Genomic DNA, 22,804 nt, shown 5'->3' on the forward strand with positions numbered 1-22,804 from the left:
AGTCTGGCTAGACCAGAGGATGTACACTGGTACAGATAGGAACCGGAAACACAGGGAATCCAGGGTAGATGATCCCTTCAGGACCAGTGGTGAGAGTGGTGATACTGGGAGGGTAGAGGGAGGATGGGTTGGAAAGGGGGAACCAATTACAAGGATCTACATGTGACCTCCTCCCTGGGGGATGGACAACAGAAAAGTGGGTGAAGGGAGATGTCAGACAGGACAAGATATGACAAAATAATCATTTATAAATTATCAAGGGTTCATACGGAAGTTGGAGCGGGGAGGGAGGGGAAAAAAATGAAGAGCTCATGCCAGGGGCTTAGGTGGAGAGAAAATGTTTTGAGAATTATGAGGGCAATGAATTACAAATGTGCTTTACACAATTGATGTATGTATGTATGGATTGTGATAAGAGTTGTATGAACCCCTAATAAAACGATTTTTTTTAAAAAGATGCGGTATTCTAAAGACAACCTTAAAAACAAACCAAAACTTCAGCAGTTGGCTAGCAAAGCAGACTAAACCCAGGTGAAGGTACTGACCACGGTCAGCTTCTACCCTGCCTGTTCTGACTCGCGGCTGCCCTGAGTGCACAGCCGCTGTCTCAGGGTTTTCTGAAGCACCACTCGGCCTTACCTTCCCAAGCACCTCTCAGTGGGTATGAACTGCCCACTGTATTAAAAAAAAAATCTTCCCAGGTGCAGCATCACAAGTTAGGAGCCAAAGGAGTGCTTGGGGTTATAAAGATGGATTCAGTCATTCCTATATTCAACTAGCAAACGTTCCAGAAAGAGGCAGGGGGGAGATTGGATAAAATCAGCAGAGACTAAGTCAGCATTTAAAAAACCAACAAGTGGGGAGAAAGGGAGAACTGATCACAATGATCGCCATATAATACCCCACCCCAGGACAAACAGAAAAGCTGGATGAAGGGAGACAGCGGCCGGTGTAAGACATGAAAAAAATTTTATAAATTATCAAGGGTTCATAAGGGAGGGGGGGAAATGAAGAGCTGATACCAAGGGTTCAAGTAGAAAGAAAATGTAAATGATGATGGCGACATATGTACAAATGTCCTTGACACAATGCAAGGATGGGTGGATTGTGATAAGAACTGTAAGAGCCCCAATAAAATGATTTAAAAAAAAAAAAAGATAAATCTCAGGACCATCAAGAGATCTCTGTCTGAAGTGGAAAAGGCCACAACTGAGGCCAGACGCATCAGAGGCTGCGGCAAGGTGGCTGCCAGACAGCAGAGGAGCAGTGCTGAGATATAAGGCTGAGAGACTAGGACCAGTGAGAGACTTCGCAGCTGTGACCAATGACTGTGTCCTTACTGTTTACTGATGCTGACTTGTGGTAACTTGTTAACTTCCTTCATAAACCCCATGACTGTAAAAAAAATAAATAATAAAGATCCAGAAATGGAAAGAGTTCAACAATAAGTGTTTCTACCTTTAAAAAAAAAAAAGTTCACATTTCAGAAAAATCATAATGAAGCCTTTGAAAATCAAAGAGAAATTGCAACTCCCAAAAGATCAAGGCTAATTACCCACCAAACCAAACACCAAACTGGTTCCCACTCATAGCGACCTACAGGACAGAGTAGAACTGCCCCTGTGGGTTTCAGAGATGATACCTCTTTACCAGAGTAAAAAAAACCTTCTCTTTCTCCCATGGAGCGGCTGGTGGTTTCGAACAGCTGACCTTGTCGTGAGCAGCCCAACATATAACCACTACCCACTAGGGATCCTTAAAATACCCACAGAGGGATGAAAATCCAACTGACACGAGCTGGGTCATCGACAACATGCAATGTGGCGGCAACTACAGCATTTCTCTTGAATTCTGCAAGTCATTTGGGCAACGCCGTACATCCAAGGGCTAGTGGGATCCCCTGAGGTTGTAGCCGGTGTATCACCAGTCAGGGAGTTGGAGCTGGTGTCTCACAGGAAGGCAGTGTGGGTGGACTGGTGGCATAGAATGGCAAAGGGCTGCAGACCGGATAAACTGGCAGTCCCTCAGGATTACAGCATGGGGAACCCTATGGGGTAGCAACTGCACAGCAGCCACGTTCTGGTGTGTTGGTTAGTATGTTGTAGGGGAGTGTCTTTGATCTGTGGCATCTGGCCCAGCGCCCACAATTAGAAGCACTGTACTTGGTGTCAGAAGGCATTTGAAGTCCAGATGGGTGTGGGCACAGAGCTAGAGTCACGCTGGAGAAGCCACCGCCCCTTCCGCACACCAACTCTGCTTAGCTTCCTGGCACCACCCTGGCGATGTGCCCTTCTCCCCCTGGAAGATGTCTGCTCTGTGCCTACTGACCAACCTCTTTGCAATCTCAGACCTGACCCACAGCAGCCTTTCTTGTACCTTCTATGAGCGCAGGTTCCACCAGCTCTGCACAAGCCACATGCCAATGGCCTTCTTGTTGGTCAGCAGACAGTGAAGGCTGGGGTTCACAGGTGACGTGCATTTGTCGTGGGAGAGGGTCTGGGGCTTTGCCAGCTTTGGAGGGCGGGGGCAGAGAGCAACCCATTAACCTCCAGTGGATCACAAACCACTGCAGTAGACAGTGGTGTGCCTCGCCATGCTAAGTGGGCAATGATCCATCTCTCTCGATTATACCTCCTGTTCCTTTATTTGGCAAGTATCTACTGAGTACATTGTATATACTAGCTGCTGCGCTAGGCACTGGGTACAGGGCAGCGAGCCCAGCAGATCTCAGCCCTGCCCTCTTGGAGCTGACATGCCAGGGCCAGAGAGCCTGCTGCTGCGGAGGCATTAGCACAGCCCGACTGGAGGTTGGCAGTAAAGGAGGCATTTGAGGGTGAGGCCATGGGGCCATCCTAGAGCTACCCCCAAGTAAACTCCTACCTCGATCCCAGAGGAAGGGGCAGTGCCAGTCAGGCATCAGCATGAGGAGGCAGCAGAAGGAAGCCAAGCTGTCCCCAACCACACCACCTGAAGCATAGGCCTGGCCCTCACCTGCCCTTGCAGCTGGGAACCAGAGCTGGGTCAAATAAGGCTTCCAGTCAAGATGGAGATGTCACTGCTCCAAAGAGCTATTGTAACACTTTGGGCAAGAAGGGTGCTTGTGGGGGGGTGGGAGGAGGCCCTCATCCTGGGGGCACAGCCCCAGTCAGCCCTCAGCCTGCTGCCTCCGGTCCAGAGCCAGCTGGAAGGCTTGCCTCAGGGTGTCCTTGTTGTTCAGAACGTTGTATCGACTCAGGGCCACCAGCCGAGCAAACTGTCCAGGCTCATAGGTAAAATTCATCATGCCATAGGGAGTGTCCGGCCCGTTGAGGACAAAGTCCCCAAAGGCCCTCTCCTCCGCTGTTTGCCGCTCCACACCTGTGGGTGGGCAGGGAGGGGAGATCCAGTAGGGGGACACACGTGAGGTCTGGGGAACCAGCACCCATTGGGCCCACATCTAAGCTCTCATGGCCATCAGCAGGAGACGGCACCCCCGTGTGGATACTGAGGTCCGGGAGCAGAGGAGAGTGGGGGTCCGCTGGCCTCTCTCAGAAGTAGGCTAATTAGGCCCTCTCTGTAACAGCACCCCTCATCACTGGGGACTCCCCTTACCTGGGGCCAGGTGTGTGCGGAAGCTCCGGTTGACTAGAGGGAAGTGCAGCACAATGGGTGAGCGGGGGTCCTCAGCCTGGGCGAACACATAGCATTCTCGAGGTTGCTCTAAGTCCTCGGGGCACAACTCAATCCTGGGGAAGGGGATCTCATGGTCCCGGCAGTACTTCTCTGTCATCTGTAAGATCTGGAGGGAGGCGAGAGGTGTTCTGGTCCTTCCCTGCCTGGGCCGCAGGAGGAGACTCACACAGGGGTGGGCGTCATGGCCGGCTCTGTGTACTACCAGCAGAGTGCCTTCAGGCAAGAGACACAGGAGCTTTCCAAAAGTCAACGGGCAGAACGTGGAGGGTGGGAGTGGGGGTGGAGGTGGGGGGGCAGGTATCCACATCCTCATCCACCCAGCACTCCCATGCCCTCCCTTCTCTGACTCCTCCAGCCACCCTTTGGGGAGCACTTTCAGTTCCCCAGGCCCACTGAATGATTGCTGCCTGTCAGCATTGGAAGCCCCTCTATCCATCACCCAATCCTGGCTCAGGCTGAGGGGGCCACAGAGAGGGGCTAGCCCAGCACCAAACATCCACCACCCTGCAGATGCTCAGAGCTTGAGGAAGTCGCTGCGGAGTTCCTCCTGAGGGGACCCTGCCTACTCTGTAACTAAAGGGCACTGCAGACCCCGGAGGGGCCTGGAGGACTGGGAGTCCTGCAACGGGTGAACCTCCTCTTTAGTCCGCCTCATCCCGCCCACCCCCCACCATTCTCCTCACTACTAGCAGTGTTCACCCTACTTTCTGGGGGAGAGCACACAGACTCAGCTCATCCAAAAAAGGGTGACACCCCCACCCCCCAAGTCCATCAGCCAGTTCCATCCCAGAGACTGTGCTCTTCCTCTCTTCCCTGTCCACTCAGCTCAGCCGAAACCCCCTCCCCCGGCCCCCCACCCTACCCCCCTCACCTCAAAGGGCGCTTCCAGGGAGTAGTCGAAGGACAGGATGAGGTCCACAGCCCGCTGGGGCAGCAGGGCCAGCGGGAAGGGGGAGTTGATGGCAAAGCCCCCGTCCACCAGGTGCAGGCAGCCCCTCATGGGCGTGAGCTCATTGGGCAAGGTGTCCAGGTGGAAGTCTGCAAGGACATAGGTGGGCACGGACAGGGGCACAGGGCTTGTTTTCTGACAACAGCCTGCTGCCGGGCCCAGCCTGAGTTCCCTCTGTTCGTGTGCCCCGTGCCCCTTCTCTGACAGCCATGGGGTCTCCCAGCCAACTCCTCGGCCCTGTCCTCCAGCACAGGTTTCAGGGCAGCCCGGGACCCCACGGTTCCAGAGGTGAGGAGGACAGACCCCACCCCCACCACCCCACTTCCCTCTCCCCCCAGCTGCCACCACCTGTATGCCCAAGCCAGCACTTGCCTTTCCAGCCCACGAACTCCCTGGCGGCCACATAGTCCTTGTGCAAGCAGAGGCCCCGGATGAAGTTAAAGTTCTCCGCGGAGGTGAGGCGGGAGGTAAAGATGTCCCGGAGCGCCTGGGAGAAGGGCCCCTGGGGGGTGAAGAGCCTGGTGCGCAGCCTCGAGGGGTCTTGCAGCAGCAGCTGCCCACAGTCATCTAGGGCCGGGGTGGCACCAGTTAGAGTGGTGCCCTCACAGCCCAGGGATCCCTCGCCTCCTGCACACCCCAGCTCTACCTCACCAGCCAGCCTCCCAGGTGCCTGGCCTGAGGGATGCACAGATGAACATGGGCCGTCCCTTTGCAAATTGGCCAGGACCTCCCGGTGTGGGGGGGCGGGGAAAGGGGGGCGGGGGCCCCAGCCCTTACCCCGGATGTCCATGCTGGCCCTGTGTGAGTACAGGAAGCCGAGGCTCAAGCCTGCTGTCTTCTGGAAGATCTCGTCCAGGCTGGCTGCAAAGGCGCTGCCCCATATCCCTAGGGAGACAGGCAGGACCCAGGTCTCGCGGCTGCACCCGGTGTCAGGCTTGATCCTGTAGGGTGCTCCCCACCCGCCCCCCTCAAAAAAAAAGTCTGTTGATGCTTTTCAGGTGCCGACAAGTCGTTTGTGACCCACGCTGACCCCCGTGTACGACAGACAGGGATGCTGCCCCCTCCTGCGTCGTCCTCTCAGCGGATCTCCTGTTTGAGCCCATGGAGGCAGCCACTGGGTCAGTCCATCTCGTCCAGGGCCCCCTCCTTCTCGCTGCCCCTCTGCCTTACCAAGCATGGCGGCCTTTTCCAGGATCTCTCTCTCCTGATGCCACGTCCAAAGGAAGTGAGAGGGAGCCTCACCCTCCTGGCCTCTCTGGACCAGTGTGACTGCACTTCTTCCCAGAAGGAGCTCTTGGCCCTTCCCATGCTCCTGACCAGCGTCGCAGTCCCAATGCAAAGGGCCCTCTCCGGCCCCTCGCCTGATGCCCGGCTGTCACACGCAACCCAGAGCAGGCAGGGCTCAAAAAGTTCGTCCGGTAATGGGCTCTTAAATCGGCACCGCTCCGACTCTGTCCTCCCATTTGGGAATGGGCTGTCTTCTTTATGTAATTAAGACAGGACAACTGTAGGGGAAATTTGGGGCCAATCTCTACGGAGATTCCCTGAGCTGGCTGAGAATGGAGGGGACTGACCTCATGCCCCAGGAATATCCCCACGGAGCCAACCTATCAGGACCAGAGTTGACAGAGAGAAGCCTCCCCCTGGAGCTGGAGTCGGAGCCCTGACCTTGGACTCCGGCCTCCTAAACTGTGAGGGAATAGGTCCCAGCTGGGATATTTCTGTGAAGGCAGCACTAGGTAAGGAAGACAGCCGCCCCCCTGGCCCAGACTCACCCTGCAGGTAGCAGATCCGGGGCTCAGGATGGAACTGCATCAGTTGGCCCATGAAGAACTCGGAACCGAAGAGCTCGGTGGGGACATAAGCTCCATATTTGGGGAAGCCGACCTCATAGGGGGTGAACTCACACCACTCTGGGGGTCCGGAGTGAAAGGAGCATCAGAGGGACCCCCCACACCAGGACCCACGTACTCCCTGGCATAGGGTCTGAGCAGCAATCTGTGTCTTGCCCAAAGCAGGAGCAGTGCCCAGCGCCTAGACCTAGCCAGCTCCCATTGCACCCTGATAGCCCTGGCCTCTTACCCTTCCTACAGACCATTTCCTCCGGCTCCTCCCTCGTCCCTCCACAGCCCATGTACCTGCAAAGTCCTCCCCTCTGATGTTGGTGTGGACGTTGACGCTGGCATAAATGGGGTAAGGGTTCTGACCCCGGCTGACCGCCTCCTGCTGATCAGACAGCTTGGCCGGGTTCTCCTGGGAAGAAAAGAAGGTGGTCGATTAGCCACTTGGGGGAGTCTCTTTGCCCACCCAGCACTCTATCCAGGCAGGGTGGGAGGTACCCAATCAGACAGCAGTTCTCAACCTGTGGGTCGCAACCCCTTTGGGGTCGAACGACCCTTTGGCAGGGGTCGCCCAATTCATCACAGTAGCAAAATGACAGTGATGAAGTAGCAATGAAAATAATTTTATAGTTGGGGGCGGGTCACCACAACATGAAGACCTGTATGAAAGGGTTGCGGCTCGAGGAAGGTGGAGAACCACTGCCCTAAGAGAACCTTTGGGTCACTAAGCCTAGTGTCCACGAGAGCTCACAGAAGGAGGATGACCAGGCTGTGGGCTGCAACACAGGCAAGCAGACTACTGTGGGCTTGGGGCGTAATCTCTCGGGGAGCTCATGGGAGCTCCTTTATTAATTTCATTTTATTTTTATTTTCTGCCATTCAAGAAAGCATGCCGCTATATTTTTAAAACAGTAAGGAAGCAACAGGTAATCGGAATACAAGAGTGCTATTAGCTGCCCCTCCCCCCAGAAGAATTCACTTCAGAGGATGGCACTGAAACTGCAGCTCCAGGAGAGAGACACGTCTGATCAGAGCACACGGGAGCAGATGAAGGGGGAGGAAGAGAGAGGAGTACATCCTGGCCCACCAAGCCTTGAGGATGATATCCCCACTCAGAGCAGGCAATGCACAGAGAAGACCACATGAGACATGACGCACCTCACTGACCCATAGCCCTACAAGGGACAGCACTGGAGACACACTGTGGGAATTGTGCCCTATCTGACCCCACCACACCGAGGCAAAACACGAAGGTTGTGAAACAGAACAGCAAGAGGAACAGAGCAACGAAATTCCCAGGGAACACCAAAAATAGACTTTTGGGGCCATGGCTTGGCACTCCATCAGACTCAACCTGAAAACACTCCTAAAGGCCAACAAACAGTCCTTGAACTAATTATAAGATTTTCTTTTTTGTTGTTGTTATATTGTGTTTTTGTTTTTTGTCATTGGCTTTTTGTTGTTGTTTTGTTTTCTTTTGTTGCTTAGTTTTGTTCTGTCTTGTTTTGTGCATATTATTATCTCCGCAGGCCTATCTAAATAAGATAGACTGGATAAGCAATCTGGAGGAAAAAACAATGGGACCAATAGTACCAGGGGGACATGGAGGAGGGGGAGGTAGGGGGAAAGGAAGTGGTGTTAACAAACCTGGGGACAAGGGAACAAAAGTGTTCCAAATCGGTGGTGGGGAGGGTGTAGGAGGCCTGGTAGGGTGTGATCAAGGGTAATGTAACTGAGAGGAATTACTGTAACCCAAATGAAGGCTGAACATGATAGTGGGACAGGAGGAAAGTAAAAGGAAATAGAGGGAAGAGCTAGGAGGAAAAGGGCATTCATAGTAGTCTAAATAAAGGCATGTACATATGTAAATATATATGAGGATGGAGAAATAGATCTTTGTGCATATATTCATAGGTTTACTATTAAGGTAGCAGAAGGCCATTGGGCCTCCAAACAAGTACTCCATCAATGCAAGAATACTTTGTTCTATTAAACTGACATTCCATGATGCTCACCTACCCAACACGATGGCTGAAGACAAAGCGGGTGCATAAATAAATGTGGTGAAGAAAGATGATGGTGCCCGGCTATCAAAAGAGATAGTATCTGGGATCTTAAAGGCTTGAAGGTAAATAAGCGGCCATCTAGCTCATTAGCAACAAAGCCCACATGGAAGAAGCACACCAGCTTGTGTAATCACGAGGTATCAAAGGGATGAGGTATCAGGTATCAAAGACCAAAAAAAATCATATTAACGTGAATGAGGGGGAGTGTGGGATGGGGACCCAAAGCCCATCTGTAGGCAACTGGACATCCCCTTACGGGAGAGTCGCGGGAAGGAGATGAGCCAGTCAGGGTGCTGTATAGCAACAATGAAACATACAACTTTCCTCTAGTTCCTAAATGCTTCCTCACCACCCACTATCATGATCCCAATTCTACCTTACAAATCCGGTTAGATCGGAGGATGTACACTGGTACATATAGGAACCGGAAACATAGGGAATCCAGGGTGGATGATCCCTTCAGAAACAGTGTTGAGAGTGGCAATACCGGGAGGGTGGAGAGAGGGTGGGGTGCAAAGGGGGAACCGATTACAAGGATCTACATGTGATCTCCTCCATGGGGGATGGACAACAGAAAAGTGGGTGAAGGGAGAAGTCTGACAGTGTAAGATATGACAAAATAATAATTTATAAATTATCAAGGGTTCATGAGGGAGTGGGGAGCAGGGAGGGAGGAGGGAAATGAGGAGCTGATGCCACGGGCTTATGTGGAGAGTGAGTGTTTTCAGAATGATGAGGGTAACGAATGTAAAAATGTGCTTTATACACTTGATGTATGTATGGATTGTGATAAGAGTTGTATGAGCCCCCAATAAAATGATTACCAAAAAAAAGAGTGCCATCAAAGCAGTGACTGGCTGTGCAGGCCGAGGTGTATAAAGGGGCATCACTAGGGCGGGGAGCTGGAGTTCCAGTTTATGGTGATGGAGAACGTGGCGCGCATGTTGGTGATGATGGCACAACAAGATGCTGTCATGGTGTCCTTGAGCTGGACACGAGGAAGTGCTGAATTGGCCAGTGTGGGAAACTAACATGGAGGGAAGCAGGATGAGGACTATATTCCCTACCTTGTAACCGAGGGAATCTGGAAAGCTGGTATTCCATGCTAGGAAAGCCTCCACTTTGGTAAGTTAAAGTCCAAGTCCAAGTACATTAGCCTACTGTAAATATCGTTCCCACAGATTCTCCCCCAATAGCTATGCTGCCTTAAAGTGAGCACATGGTTGATTTTATCTTCCTATAGAAGCAGACATTATCCTCTTGTTCTCGCTTCCTGCCATGTCACCCAGCCCCCCTCATCCCTTCCCCCAATGCAGGTATGAGGTTTCCTCACCTGGAACCTGACTGTGGATTCCACCCACCTTGTGACTTGTGCAACTACTGAATATGCATGCCTTATGGCTACCTATAAATATCCCAAGATAGTAAAGGTTTGCTCTCTCTTCTCCCAGTTCCATGTGGTCCATCAAGAGGGGCTGAGGTGAGCATGCTACCATGAAATGTGTGTGGCTCCTTCATTTTATTCTCTCCGGTCTTTCCTATCCTCCATGACTTGACTATGATCTTTACAGATTATCGCGTACAATGGCATCTACTGGCCCTTCAGAGGTTGGAGGTGGGTTTCCTCTGACAGGCCTCACATATTTCCACAAGAAAGTAACTCATGAGAAAACTGGGACCCTTCACTTATGATACCTCTCCATAACTGATAGCCACGCCCCAAAGGTACCCACCCTGCCATTCTAAGAACAAGCTCCACAGGGTGTATTGGCCAGGGACCATGCCTTGGCTGCACCAGGAATGACTTGGGACACTCTCACAGCCTACCTATGCCAGGGCCCTACCACAGACCAGCTGAAATACGAATCTCTTGGGGTGAGGCCTGGGCATGCGTGCTTTTGAAGAGCGGTGCAGGGGACTGTAAGATGCAGACAGATCTGAGACCTAGAGGCCATGCTCTCCCACCCCAGGAAAGATGAAGTGGGGTCAGCCCACCCTGGCCAGGGGAGCTCAGACCTTGGGGGGGGGGCAGTTTTGCCAATCTCCCAGGGGACCCGTGTGCACTGTGTGATCTCTTACCTCCTGGTATAGGAAATACTCAATGAGGAGGCCCCACAGGTCAATGAGGGAAGCGCTGTGGCCCCTGCTTTCCCGGGCCCCCAGTTCCTGGGCGTAGTATTGGAGCCGCTCTATGGATGCTGCCCCCATCTTGCTGCTGCAGACTCGGGCCTGGGCACGCTCAATGGGGGTCTGCAAGGCCACCTGAGACCAGGCTGGGTCATTGTAGAGCGTGGACATGCACCTGAGGAGGGACGGTGTGCCCATTTGCCAAGGGGTCATGGGAAGCGAAGGCCCCTCCACCCCCTGCCACCCCTCCAAGAAACCCCTGGCTGCAGGCTCTCCAGGGAGATGCCAACAGAGAGCCCACCAAGCCATACATCTCCGCCTGCCACACTCCCTTTTACCCTGTACCCCACCCCCACCTTCCTTACCAGGTGGACCCAGAGACACCACTCAGGTAGGTCACAGCATCCAGGAGGCCCAGCTCCTGTAGCCCTGCCAGGCTACCATACAGCGAAGTCATGGCACGGGTTCCACCCCCAGAACCCAGCACGGCTACCACGGGCACCTGGGACACAGGAATCACAATGAGAACCACTGCCCGGGCCTCTCTAGACTGCCCACACATGCCAGCCAGGGTTCAGGTGCTGATGGTACCTCACAGTAACCTGGCATGCCTCCTCATCGGTCCTCACGGCCACCCGGAGAGAGCCTCACTTTCCAGGCGAGGAAGCCGGAGGCAGTGAGGGGAAGTGGTGTGCCCGAGACTGTACTGCTAGGGTTCAAAGCCAGGCAGCCTGGCTCTGTTACATTGGGAGGGGGGTCACGCATGGGATGATTCACCCCACTGAGCTGGAGCTGGGCTTCACAGCCTGGGCACCATGGATGCGCTGGACCAGATAATGCTTTGTTCCAGGGGCCGCCCTGCTTGGTGCCCGATGTCTATTCAACAGCTGGCTGGCCTCTGTCTACTGCATCCTTCCTCCCAGGGGGACATTCAAAACAGAGGAGCTGATACCAAAGGCTCAAGTAGAAAACGATGATGGCGACATATGTATAAATATGCTTGATACAATGGATATATGGATTGTTATAAGAGCTGTAAGAGCCCCCAATAAAATGATTTACAAAAAAGTTAAAAAGACCACCAACAACATCCACAAAAAGACTCCAGACATCGCCAATGTCCCCTGAGTGTCCGGGGAGGCAAAATGCTACCCAGTTGAGAAACACTAAGCAAACTTGACCAAGATCTGCTGTGCAGGTACACTCCCAGACGCTAGGACTGCTTCAGGATTGTGAGGCCCGTCGGAGCTGGCCTTGGACCAGGAGCCGTTGGCTGTTCAGCTTCTCTGAGAAGGGTTGCCTCAATGAGACCCCCGACTCCCCCAGCCCTGGCTTCTTGTTCCTTTCCTGTCTCCTTCCTTCACCTGTCTTGGAAGCACACACCCGAGTGCAGACAGAGATGAGGCTTCATCGAGCACAGAGGGGACCGAGGACTACGAAGCTGATCCTGACTCCATGGCGGCCCCGTGGGTGTGAGTTCCATTGGGGTTTCTGTGACTGGTTTAGGGGGAAGTAGATTGCCAGGCCTTTCTTCTGAGGGGCCTCGGGGTGGACTTCAACCTCCAACCTCTGGGTAAGTGCCAGGAAGGATCTGACCACCCGGGGCCTACTCAGACACAGAGGCAAAGGGGAGGGCGGTTGGGTGAAGACAGAGGCAGTCATGCCACCATAGGCCAAGGAAGGTAGGCTGGGGACCGCCTGAAGATGGAAGATGCTAAGAGGTCTCCCCTTAGAGGCTTCAGGGGGTAGCTGGCCCTGCTGACTCCTTGATGTCGGCCTTGGAGTTTCTCCTCTTCTCTCACACCCCGCTTGGGGCCCATTGCTGTTCCAGCAGTCTCCAGATATGGTCAGGGTCCCGTACCTGGTCACAGTCTGGAGCTTGGCTCAGTCCCAGCCCCTGCTGCAGGCCCTTGGACACGACCTGCTTCCTCTTGTCCAGAAACTCCTGCTCCCCGTCACAGAGGCCAAAGCCCAGGCGCAGGTCAAGGTCCCCAGAGCTGTCTCAGGAGGGGTGGGGGAGAGAGGCAGGGGGATTGCTCTGTTCAGAGAGACTCAAACCAAGCCCCTTTGCCCAGATACACCTTCAGGAAGACCCTCAGGACTTCCTGCCAGAGCCCCAAGGGAGGCCTGAGTCAGGCAGGCAGGAGGGCAGAACACACAGAGGCATGTCCCCACGCTTGCAGCCAAGCGCCCCCACCCTGCTCCCGAGGGAGGCCTCCTTCCTAAAGCCCCCCCTCACCTCATTTCTGCCTTCACACGCAGAGCCACCTCCTGGTCCTGAAAAACACAACGGCCCCAGCCCTCAGGATCCACTTCAGCTGAGCTCCCTCAGGCCAGCCCCTGATGTGTTGGCAATTCGGGCTCAGATCTGAACAGCTCACCCTGACCCAGATCCCTCTAGCCCCCAGGCAGAGCCTTACCTCCCCCAGGGCCACGAAGTGCTGCTCCTCCTGGCCGAGGGGCAAAGAAGAGAGGAGGATGCACCCCTCGCCCAGCGTGCAGGCCTGTGTCTCCAGCTCGGTGCTCGGGCCACCCTGGGAAAGGAGCACATCTGCTCAGGACGGAGGACAGGGCTCTGGATCTCACCTCCTGTCTGGACTCCTCGCTACCCAGCACTGTTCCCTGGGATGGGCTCCAGGGGCCAAAGCGCACACTCACCTGCAGGACTGTGAGACTCTCTCCCAGCTCCACATGTAGCCTGGGGCTTAGCACTGGGTTCACATGGAAGGTGAAGGTGGATGGGGAGTCCACGCCCTCAGCAGGCTGCAGGGGCAAGAGCTGGGGTTTCTCGAAGGCTCCAGGCACTGTCAGCTGGATCTGCCGATGACCTGCTAGCAGAGGGCCCAGGTGAGTGCCCCGGGAAGGGGCTGAGAGTGGGCGTGTGGGTGTGACCCAGAGCGGTAGCACCCAAACTCCCAGCCTGTTCTCACTCTAGCACTGTGACCCTTGGTAAAGCATCTTGGGGCCTCGCTACCTGTGCTGATCGGAACAGGAAAGTACTAGGGAAGGGGACAGGCAGGGAGGATCAGTCAGAGTCTGACAAGGGAGAAGGCAGATGATAGCCTGATAGCACATGTGGCTGGGGATTTTGAGATGAGTGTTTTACTAATATATATTTACTACACATATAAATATGCATTTCATACGCCGCAATAATAGAGGCTCAATACTTATGTCACTCCGCCCCCAGGGCTCTTTATACAGTTATAGATAAAACCCATTGTCCATTCTAAACTCTAGCTTCCTGTGCAGGGTTTCCGAGGCTGTAAACCTTTACTGGAGAGTGCCACCAGGCGCTGTCTCTTGATGCACGTCCCTTGATATAGTTACAGCGGTGCCAAACAGAGGAAAGACCAATGTTGTCCCAGATTTCATCTTGCTAAGAGCCGCGATCAATGCTCATAGAAGCAGCCATACACTGTATGGGGCCAAATCTGCTACTCAAGACCTCTTTTAAGTGTTGAAGAGCAAGGATGTCATTTGGAGCACTGAGGTATGCCTGACCCGGGCCAGGGTGTTTTCAACCATGTCTGATGCAGGTGAAAGTTGGACAACGAATAAAGAAGGCTGAAGAAGAATTGAAGCCCTTGAATTGTGGTGTTGATTACTGAAAGAACCAGGGATGGCCAGAAGAAAAAACAAGTCTATCTTGGAAGAAGCAGAGCCAGAAGGCGCCCTAGGTGTGAGGAGGGTGAGACTTCATCTCACTTACTCTGGGCCTGTCATCCGGAGAGAGCAGTCCATGGAAAAGAACATCCTACTTGGTAAAGGAGAGGGACAGCGAGAAAGAGGAGGACCCGCCACAGGATGGATTGACACAGTGGCTGCAACATTGGCGCAGACATAGCCATTGTGCGGTGCGGCTGGCACAGGACTGGGCAGTGTTTTGTTTGGCTGTCCATAGGGTTGCTCTGAGTCAGAAATGACAAATAGGTATGCCAGTTTTTAAACACAACCTCGCTGCAGGAGAGTGAGGTTAGCAAACAAACTCAGAAGGCATTTGTGCTGTGAGTACTGTATATACACTTAGCTAGTCCTGTAATTATAAATAGAGCTGGCATACACCGCATCGAGACATTTATATAATATTATATACCATATGCTATGAAGCAGTTTGGGTGGCGTGGTAATTTACTGCTTGGCTGCTAACTGAAAGATGGATGATTTGAACCCACCAGCCGCTGTGTGAGAGGAAGATCAGTCAGCAAGGAAGAAGCACCATAGTCTGTGTGATCCGAGGATTGTAAATAATAAAACCCAAGACTGGAGGAGGGAATTGTATTAGCGCTTCAATTCTGAGCACCCAGTTTGCAGAAGGCTATGGAGGACAGTGAAAACCTAAAATCCACTCGCATGACCTCCACGTGGATTACTAAGCCTCCAGAGATGCAAACGACCTTACCCTCCGACACAAGACATTGAAAAGCAAACGACGCAGACGTACTCCAGTTAAAAATTAACACCTTTCATTCGTTCTCCCTTTTGATACCCATTTAAGTTTTATTTGAGATTTTATTTTCTGCTTCCTTTTCAATTGAGGTTTTTCTGTTTTATTGTATTGTTGTTGAGGTTGTTTGTTGAGTGCTTTTCTTTATATGAAACCTAGGATAGGTAAATCTATAGAGACAGTAACTGGATTAATAGTTTGTTAGGTAAGGGAGGTTGGGGAGAAATGGGGAATTAATAACAATGAGTACAGGAATGAAGAATCTGTTCTAAAATCAGTTGTGGTGATGACTACTAAACTCTGTGTCATATGTTTAAATGACTGAATTTTGTCACTAAAACTGTTAACGCGTTTGGCTGTTTTTTAAGTTACAGTTTCAGGAATCCTTCCGCTCTGTCCTGAAGAGCCACCATGAGTCAGAATCAACTTGGCCTTGACAGCAGTGAGTTTGGTTTTATAGATTATATGACATATCAGTTACTAAATGAATACATACAACTCATCTATTCATTCTAAATCACACATAATGTAACCCTATAGTATGATAGAATACACATGTGCTTAACACATTAACTAAAAACAAATTGTCATTAAATTACCAGTTTTCAACTGATAATTTCTCCCTCTCTAGTTCCCATTCAAGCTCTGGACTTATCGTCCTGGGAGGCATGGGATCAGGGGAGAAAAAAACAAAAACCAAACAGAAGTAGACTGCAGCTCATTCTGGGCTTGGCTTCCCAAAGCATAGGGTCTTGAGGCAAGGCTTGGAAAAGATGAAAGAGAAGAGGGGATTTATGGGAAGACAGAAAAGGTATGTTTTGGAGGGCAGGGGAGAAGCAGCTCAGGCTAGAGGGTGAGCTGGGAGGTAGGAAACAGAGAGGGGTGGGAGGGAGGGGGAGATTTATGGGCAGAGGAGCCCCGGGGACCTTGTCCTGCTTCCTAGCAGCTTTCTGGTGAGGGAGGGAGGGAAGAGCCCCAGAAAAAGACCTGTGAATGATGTCTGGGGGAGGGATCACAGGCAGGTTCACCACAGACCTGGGTGGGCATGAGGATCCCTGGTAACATAACGAGTTATGAGTTGGACCCCCTAATCACAGGGTTAGCAGTTCAAAACCACCCTCAGAAAGATGGAAGTTTCCTACTCCCCTAAAGATTTAGGGGCAATTCTACTCTGCCCAATAGGGTCACAATGCATGAGAATGGACTCAGTGGCAGTGAGTGTGGTTTACTTTAAGTGTCACCTGGAAGCAAACTGTGTTGCCTCTGGAACCAGGGGCAGCAGACACTGGAGAGCAGAGGTCCAGATGGGATCCCTCTCCCCAGCTGCACAAAGGGAGCCCCCGAGACTTGGCATGACCAAGCTTTAGAGACGGAGGTTGACATTTAGTGCTCACTGGGGTCACAATAGTTAAGTGGTCAGCTGCTAACTAGAGTCGGCTGCCTGAACGCACCCGCCACCCTGGAAGAAAAAGAGCCACCCATCTGCTCCTGGACCTATTTACGCTTAAGAAACCTGATGCCACTCTGCCCTACAAGCCACTGTACGAGGCAGTCAACTTGACCGCTCCCCAAAACAATGTTCCTAGCAAGAAGAGATGCATAATCTTGAGTGTCAGACCATGGGCCTGAGGTGCCACCGGTCTGGCTGGCCCTGCCTCTACCACTTGGCCGTGGGACCTAAAGCAGGTTGCCCTTTGGGCCTTGGTTCATGCATTAAAAAACAGCTGCTGTAGAATGGACTGATGCTGGCATCTCAGCAGAACTGTGCTCCCCAGGGTTGGCAATGGCTGAACTGTGGGGAGGGGGAAGAGCCCAGATTTAAATGCAACTAGTTAAGACAAAGACAATCATTGATATGACAGATCTGCACGAGGGACCCGCAGGCTTCACTGAGGGATCACTGCGGGCAGCTGCAGAATAAGGAAGTGAAGCTGAGGGAAATGGTCCCGAGGTTATTCATGAATTGATTCTTGTTGCAGGTGGAACCTCGCCAAGATTGGGCTATCTGGGGAAGGTGGGCACTCTGGAGGCGGCCTACAGTTTGTTTTAAGGCTCTTGGGGAGCAAGCCATAGAGATGGAGCACTTAAATCTTCTTTGGAAACCAGCTCACAACTGTGGGAAACAGAAAGAGTTTTCCCAAGTCATCTCCCCCAAATAGGACACTGCTTGCAGCTAATGGCAAATAATTGTCAAGTTACTTCCCTGAAGGCAGTCAGCTGCCAGACTGTAGGCCTGTCCCCTGCTGCTAAGGACAATGGCTACTTCTTCCCTAAAGTTGGTTCCTGTAGGTGGAGTTCACACCCTACTGATAATGGTCTCTATAGTTGAGTCAGGGAACAAGTCAAACCAGCTCAGTGACATCCAAAGTTCGGCTGCCATCCTGAATCTAGGATCTGCCCATCTTGTCACATGTATACTCCCAATCCCTCCTCTTCCTATTGCATGTATGTCCCTAGACCATCCCCTTCCATTACTGTATTATCTATAGCACAACCCTTCCCTGTGATGTATGTATTCACCTGTAATTAGGGGCTTGCAAGTCCCCAGAGAATATAAAAGCCTTGGTTAGCAATAAATCACTCTCTCTCTCTCCACATGGACCACCAAGTGAGGCTGAGGTGAGCATGCGACCATGAAATGTGTCTGACTCCAATATTTCTATCTCTCTTCTATCTCTCATGCTCTATATGACTTCGCTGTAATCTTTACTTATTATCGCTGTACAATTACACCTACCGGACCTGTGATGATATGTTAGGAGCTGTATTACCCTCACAACCAACATTCTGCGGGTGCTGCTCAGGGAGGGAAGATAGTTAGGACTTAGCGGTGGGAGTGCCTGCCTTGTGGACTAAGGTGGGGGGACCATCGCTTCGTGAGTATAAAAGGTTCACAGAACAGTCAAGGGTTCTTATTCTGTTCTGGGTAGGTGGAAACCCCAGAAAGCCTCCTTGGAGACAAAGAATAAGACAGTTGTTGGCAGGCAGAGCCAGATCAGGTTTCTGGTTTTACAGGTTTTCTATACAAAGTGCATTTCCATTTCCAAACCCCACCTCAGCTCCTAGCCAAGTGTCTTGCTGAAGGGCTGAGGTGGTGGCCTTTCACTCAGCGGTCAGGCATGTTCCAGCGGGGGAAGCAGAGGCTCGCTGCTCCTGTGGCCATGCTGTACGGTTTTGGAGACCCCATATTGGGTCACTGTGAGTTGGAATTAACTCTAGAGAGCCCTGGTGGGCAGAGTAGGTCCATGATGCGTTGGGCTGCTGGCCCAAAGATTGGCAGTTCAAACCTCTTGGCTTCCCCAGGGTCGCGGCAGGAAGGAAGGTGGAGAACCACTGCCCTAAGTGACCTGCTAGAAGGCCCTGATGGCCCCAAGTCACTTCTCCCAGCCATCTCACTCTTTGCCCTGTGGCTTTCAGCTCCTCCCTCTAAAGGGACTGAGTGTACCCTCTGACCCCCAACTTTGGGCACAGTCATGTGACTTGTTTGGGTCAATAAAATGCTAGCCAGCCGGCCACTAAGTGACCGAAGCAGAGGTGTGGGTTTGTTCTCTTGCCCCTCTGCTGTTACTTTAAGAACATGACCAGGTTAGCCCACTGGGGGAAGGAGGTGGGTAAAAGACATGTGGGCCAAGCTCCCAGGCCCACTCAGCCTAGATCAGGCAGCTCCCAGCCAAGCACCAGGTCCGTGGACTGAATGCCCACTGTCCGTGGGCAGAATGCCACTGAAATATGTGCTTCCTGGCAGCATAGCCATCGCCTCTGACCAGCACAGCCTCTGTGCTTAACGACTTGTCCAGGGGCAAAACCTGTCCCAACCTCAGGCGACTTTGAAAAGCAATAATCTCAGGCATTCCTCTCTCAGACTCCCCTTCTGAAATCAGTACTCCCCGCAAGAGAAGGCAAGACCCGAGACCACTAGCCAGACTCACCGTACTCTCGGTAGGGAGCTGTCCCATGTCCCCCAAGGGTACCCTGGACTCTCAGGCAGGGCTGCGCCTGAGGGAACAAAGGCCTGTAGGAGCCAACAGCCTCTGGACCCCTCCACATGGCCTGAGCCAGGATGGAGGAGAGAGGGGGATCTGGAGCAGGTCCTTCCAGGGCAGGTCTCTGCATCGAGCCCCTGTCTCACTCAGCCCCTTCTCCCAGGACTCGGGAAGGGGTGCTGGTCGAAGCAGGGGGGCTGGGGTGAGGGACCATGATGGTGGCTGCTGGGGCAGTCTAGTGCGCTGTGGTACTTCATTTAAGACTATGGCACCCCATAGCAAGCAGGCTGCACCCTGGACTGTGCATGTAGGGGTGAGGCAGCTTCCTGCCCCACCATCGCTGGAGGGCCTTCCTAACACATCACCCTCCAAGGAGAGGTGAGTCTCTTTCAGAGGCTTCAGACTAGGCACCTTTGGGCTCAGGCATGGACCCCTCACTGCCTTCCCCCAGCCCTAGGCAGCCCCAGGCTCCCCAATCCCTACTTACCACAAGAACCCCATTGGTGATGACCTCAGAGGCAGGTACCTGGCTGCAAAAGATGTGAAGCTATGGAACAGCAGGCCCCTCACTGGCCACCTCCTGACGGTGGTCACTATAATAATGTGACCGCAGCAGCTGGCAAAGCCTGGGGAGTTGTGGTCAGCCTTGGGGGATAGGTGAGCCTATGGGCCAACACCTCATGAACTTCAAGACCAGGCCATCTCTCCTCAGGCCTGCCAGGCCAGCACAGGGCATGGCGACTGGGAGCTGGGATCTGCCAAAACTTGAATTCCCTGGAGCCTCAGTGCAACCGGGAAGATGTACTCACCTCTCGCTCAGCAGAAATTCCACTTGCAGCTCTTGGGAATCCTACAGAGAGTAGACAGGGAAGCCCCCATTGATCAGGGAGCTCCCTCCCTTAGTCTTGGTGTCCTGAACCCTACCAAGCCCTGTTGTCCTTTCTGATGGGCACAGTGGGGTATGATGGGGGTGGGAGTGGGGAGCACACGGGTCTAACTTTACTTTCATTGATCCCTGTGTCACCAAGGATCCAGCGAAGACCAAGACAGGCAAGACTCTGCCCTCAAGGAGGTGGGCCCCCTGTTCCACACAGACAAACTGGAGGGAAATCCTCCTGAGGTCAGTGATGTAGGCAAAGGAGTGTCTGTCTTGGAGGTCTGCGAACCCCTCATGGTTCCCCCGTTCTGTGCTGCCTGTGTGTGAGTTCAGCCCATTGCCAGTGCCGGAGGGTGGGCTCACCTGGTTGAGGAAGAATGTGTGCTTGTGGGGTTGGCCTGGCTTGAGGCTCTTCAAGTCAAACAGGAGCAGGGAGAGCTTGTCACTGCCCAGGGCATCCTTGTCGTACAGAGTGAGCTCCAGGACATTCTGGGAACAAACCAGGAGGGGGCAGGCTCTTGAGCAGGGCAGGGAGGAGGCACCCTGCAAGAGCCCTCTCCCTCACTCTGCCACCCCCACCCTCATTGGCCCTCACCTTAACAGCACTGTGGACCTGGTAGTGGAAGGTCTCGTTCCATTCCGGGTCACTGCAGTTGTCCACTGTCTTTGTCCGGGCCGGGCTGGGGGACGCTGTGGGCAGCCACAGCTGCACATAGCAGTCGGCTTTGGACACTGCAGGTAGGACAGGGGTGGGGCCCTGAGCCTCTACTGCTGAAGGGCTTTCCAGGGGGAGGCTGGGAGGGTTGGGGGGTCGGTTGAGGGAAATGTAAAGTAGAACAGTTAGAGGTGTGGAGTGGGTTCCCACTTCAAAACTGCCAGCGGTTCCAAAAGAGAAAGACAAGGCTTCCTACTCCCATCTGTAAAGAGTTCCAGTCTCGGGAACTCACAGGGCAGTTCTTCCCTGTCCTATAGGGTCGCTGTGGGTCAGAGCCAGTGAGGCTTTTGAGCCTCCATGCTGGGGTGTATTGGGGAAACTGAGGGCGCTGGACTCCGTCTGGACCAGTCACACCTAGTCAGTTATGAAGCCATAAGCCCTGTAGTTGTCACCTGGGAGCGAGGGCTGCTTCCTAGAAATGGTTTGACTCAAGCAATAAAGTCATCCCCGGCCCTGGATCGAGAGAGAAGCAAGGGTTCTGCACCTGCCCCCACCCCTTGGCCTCAGCCAATGGCCCAGAACTACAGCCTTAGCTCCCTCAGTCCCTGCTTCCCCCCACCCCAGGACCAGAAATGTGGGTTGGCCATGGGGGTCACTCACGCAGGTCGGAGCCCTGGATATTTCTGGCCCGTAGCACCTTCACCTGGAGGTCGTAGTAAGGGTGGGCTTCCAACTGAAACGGTACAGCTCTGGGGGCTCAGCTGCCGGAAACCAAGAACCGAACCGACCCAGACCTGGACTCCCCCTCCTCCCTGAAGCAGGGTCCAGCTCAAGTCTCCCCCACCTTGGCCCCACCACAGAGCAGCCTGGCCCAGAGTCATGGGTGTGGTGGTGCTGGGGACCTGGAGCACCTAGGCAGGGCCTTGGGGATGAGCCTGAACCTTGGAATCGGCCAGACCTGGGATCTAGTCTTGGTTCCACCACCCACTAGTGAGCTGCCCTATCATTCTTCTGCCATTCCATTTTCTCATCTGCCAAAGGGGAGCCCAGACGATAGTCTAAGCCCTGGTGAGTTTTAGGTGAGCATAAGTAGCCTTTAGTCCGGCTAGTGATCATTCACTCCAAATGTACAACCCCACCTGAAGCTGTGGCTTGAAGGCAGGGTTGGGAGTGGGATTTAGAAGCTTAGAGAGATTAGATCTACCCTCCCCCAGCTCCCAGGCAAAACCAAAACACCCTCCCAGGCGGCGGTGGGCAGTGGAAGAAAAGTCAAGAGCCACCGAGCTTGTCAGAGTAGGGTCTGACCAGTCCATCTCAGCAACAGGCTGAGAGATTACATCCCCTGCACCCCCCCTCAGGGAGACCCGCTAAACCCCTTCGGGCCTCACAGTGACCCCGCGTGGATCAGAGAGGAACTGCATGCCACAGGGTTGGTGCTCAAGGCTTGGGACCTCGTGGAAGCAGATCACCAGGGCCGCCTTCCTCGGGACATCCCAGCAAGCTTCACACCCCCACTGCACTCCACAGCCAGGTTCAGGCATCCGGGGCCACAACCACCCACCCACCCACCCACCGGCCCAGTGTGGCTTTGCCCTCCGTTCACTAGCTGAGTGGGTTTGGGGGCTGCCGTTTTGGTCAATGCCCTGGAGGTTTGTCAGAAACAAATAGGCTCCACCCCAGATTAAACCCAGTTCCAGGGCTACAGTTAATAGTTAATGCCAGGCCTCAAGGGGTGGGGGAACCAGCTACCCCAAGATCTCCTCAAGCCACATTTCCCAGTGAGATTCGGTACTTTACCCGCCAGTGCCTCCACTGAGGTCCCTTCTTGTCCCTCTTCTGCTGCAGCACTGCCCCCAGCAGGGGCAGCCCCCGGCCTGACAGCCATACTGGCCAGCGTGCCCAGCGCATGACTGAACAGCCCTGTGCCCACCTGCCCACCGCAGGAAGCCCTGTCTGCTTCCCAGAGCCACCCTGCTCCCCTCAGACTCCACACCCTCCAGCTCTAGCACCAGGTGGGAGGGTGGGGCTAAGCTGTGGAGTCAGAACTGGGTGGCCCTCAGGAGTTGGAGGTGGGGTGTGCAGTGCTCCAGGAAGTGACTAGTGCCTCCTTTTCTCAAGCTGGGGCCAGTCTAAGAGGATCTGTGTCCCTCTACCCATAAGGATGAGAACCTAGCACTGCACTTCCCA

At 53.5% G+C, this 22,804-nt stretch overlaps 1 protein-coding gene across 1 annotated transcript; it reads right to left on the bottom strand.

The window, feature by feature from the left end:
- Nucleotides 1-3,145: 3,145 nt before the first annotated feature.
- PLA2G4F (phospholipase A2 group IVF) lies at nt 3,146-22,525 on the bottom strand. The gene is made up of 20 exons (XM_075532295.1): nt 22,415-22,525; nt 21,278-21,350; nt 20,558-20,694; nt 20,326-20,451; nt 19,895-19,935; nt 19,573-19,615; nt 19,032-19,098; nt 13,314-13,483; nt 13,076-13,189; nt 12,895-12,932; nt 12,517-12,652; nt 11,021-11,157; nt 10,608-10,830; nt 6,760-6,874; nt 6,397-6,534; nt 5,399-5,506; nt 4,994-5,188; nt 4,544-4,710; nt 3,592-3,778; nt 3,146-3,357 (listed from the first exon to the last, which is right to left on the bottom strand). The coding sequence occupies exons 1-20, from the start codon at nt 22,523-22,525 to the stop codon at nt 3,146-3,148; spliced, it is 2,538 nt and encodes an 845-aa protein (XP_075388410.1).
- Nucleotides 22,526-22,804: the final 279 nt, after the last annotated feature.

Source organism: Tenrec ecaudatus, chromosome 14 (genome assembly GCF_050624435.1).
Source record: "Tenrec ecaudatus isolate mTenEca1 chromosome 14, mTenEca1.hap1, whole genome shotgun sequence".
NCBI classification, from domain to species: Eukaryota; Metazoa; Chordata; class Mammalia; order Afrosoricida; family Tenrecidae; genus Tenrec; species Tenrec ecaudatus.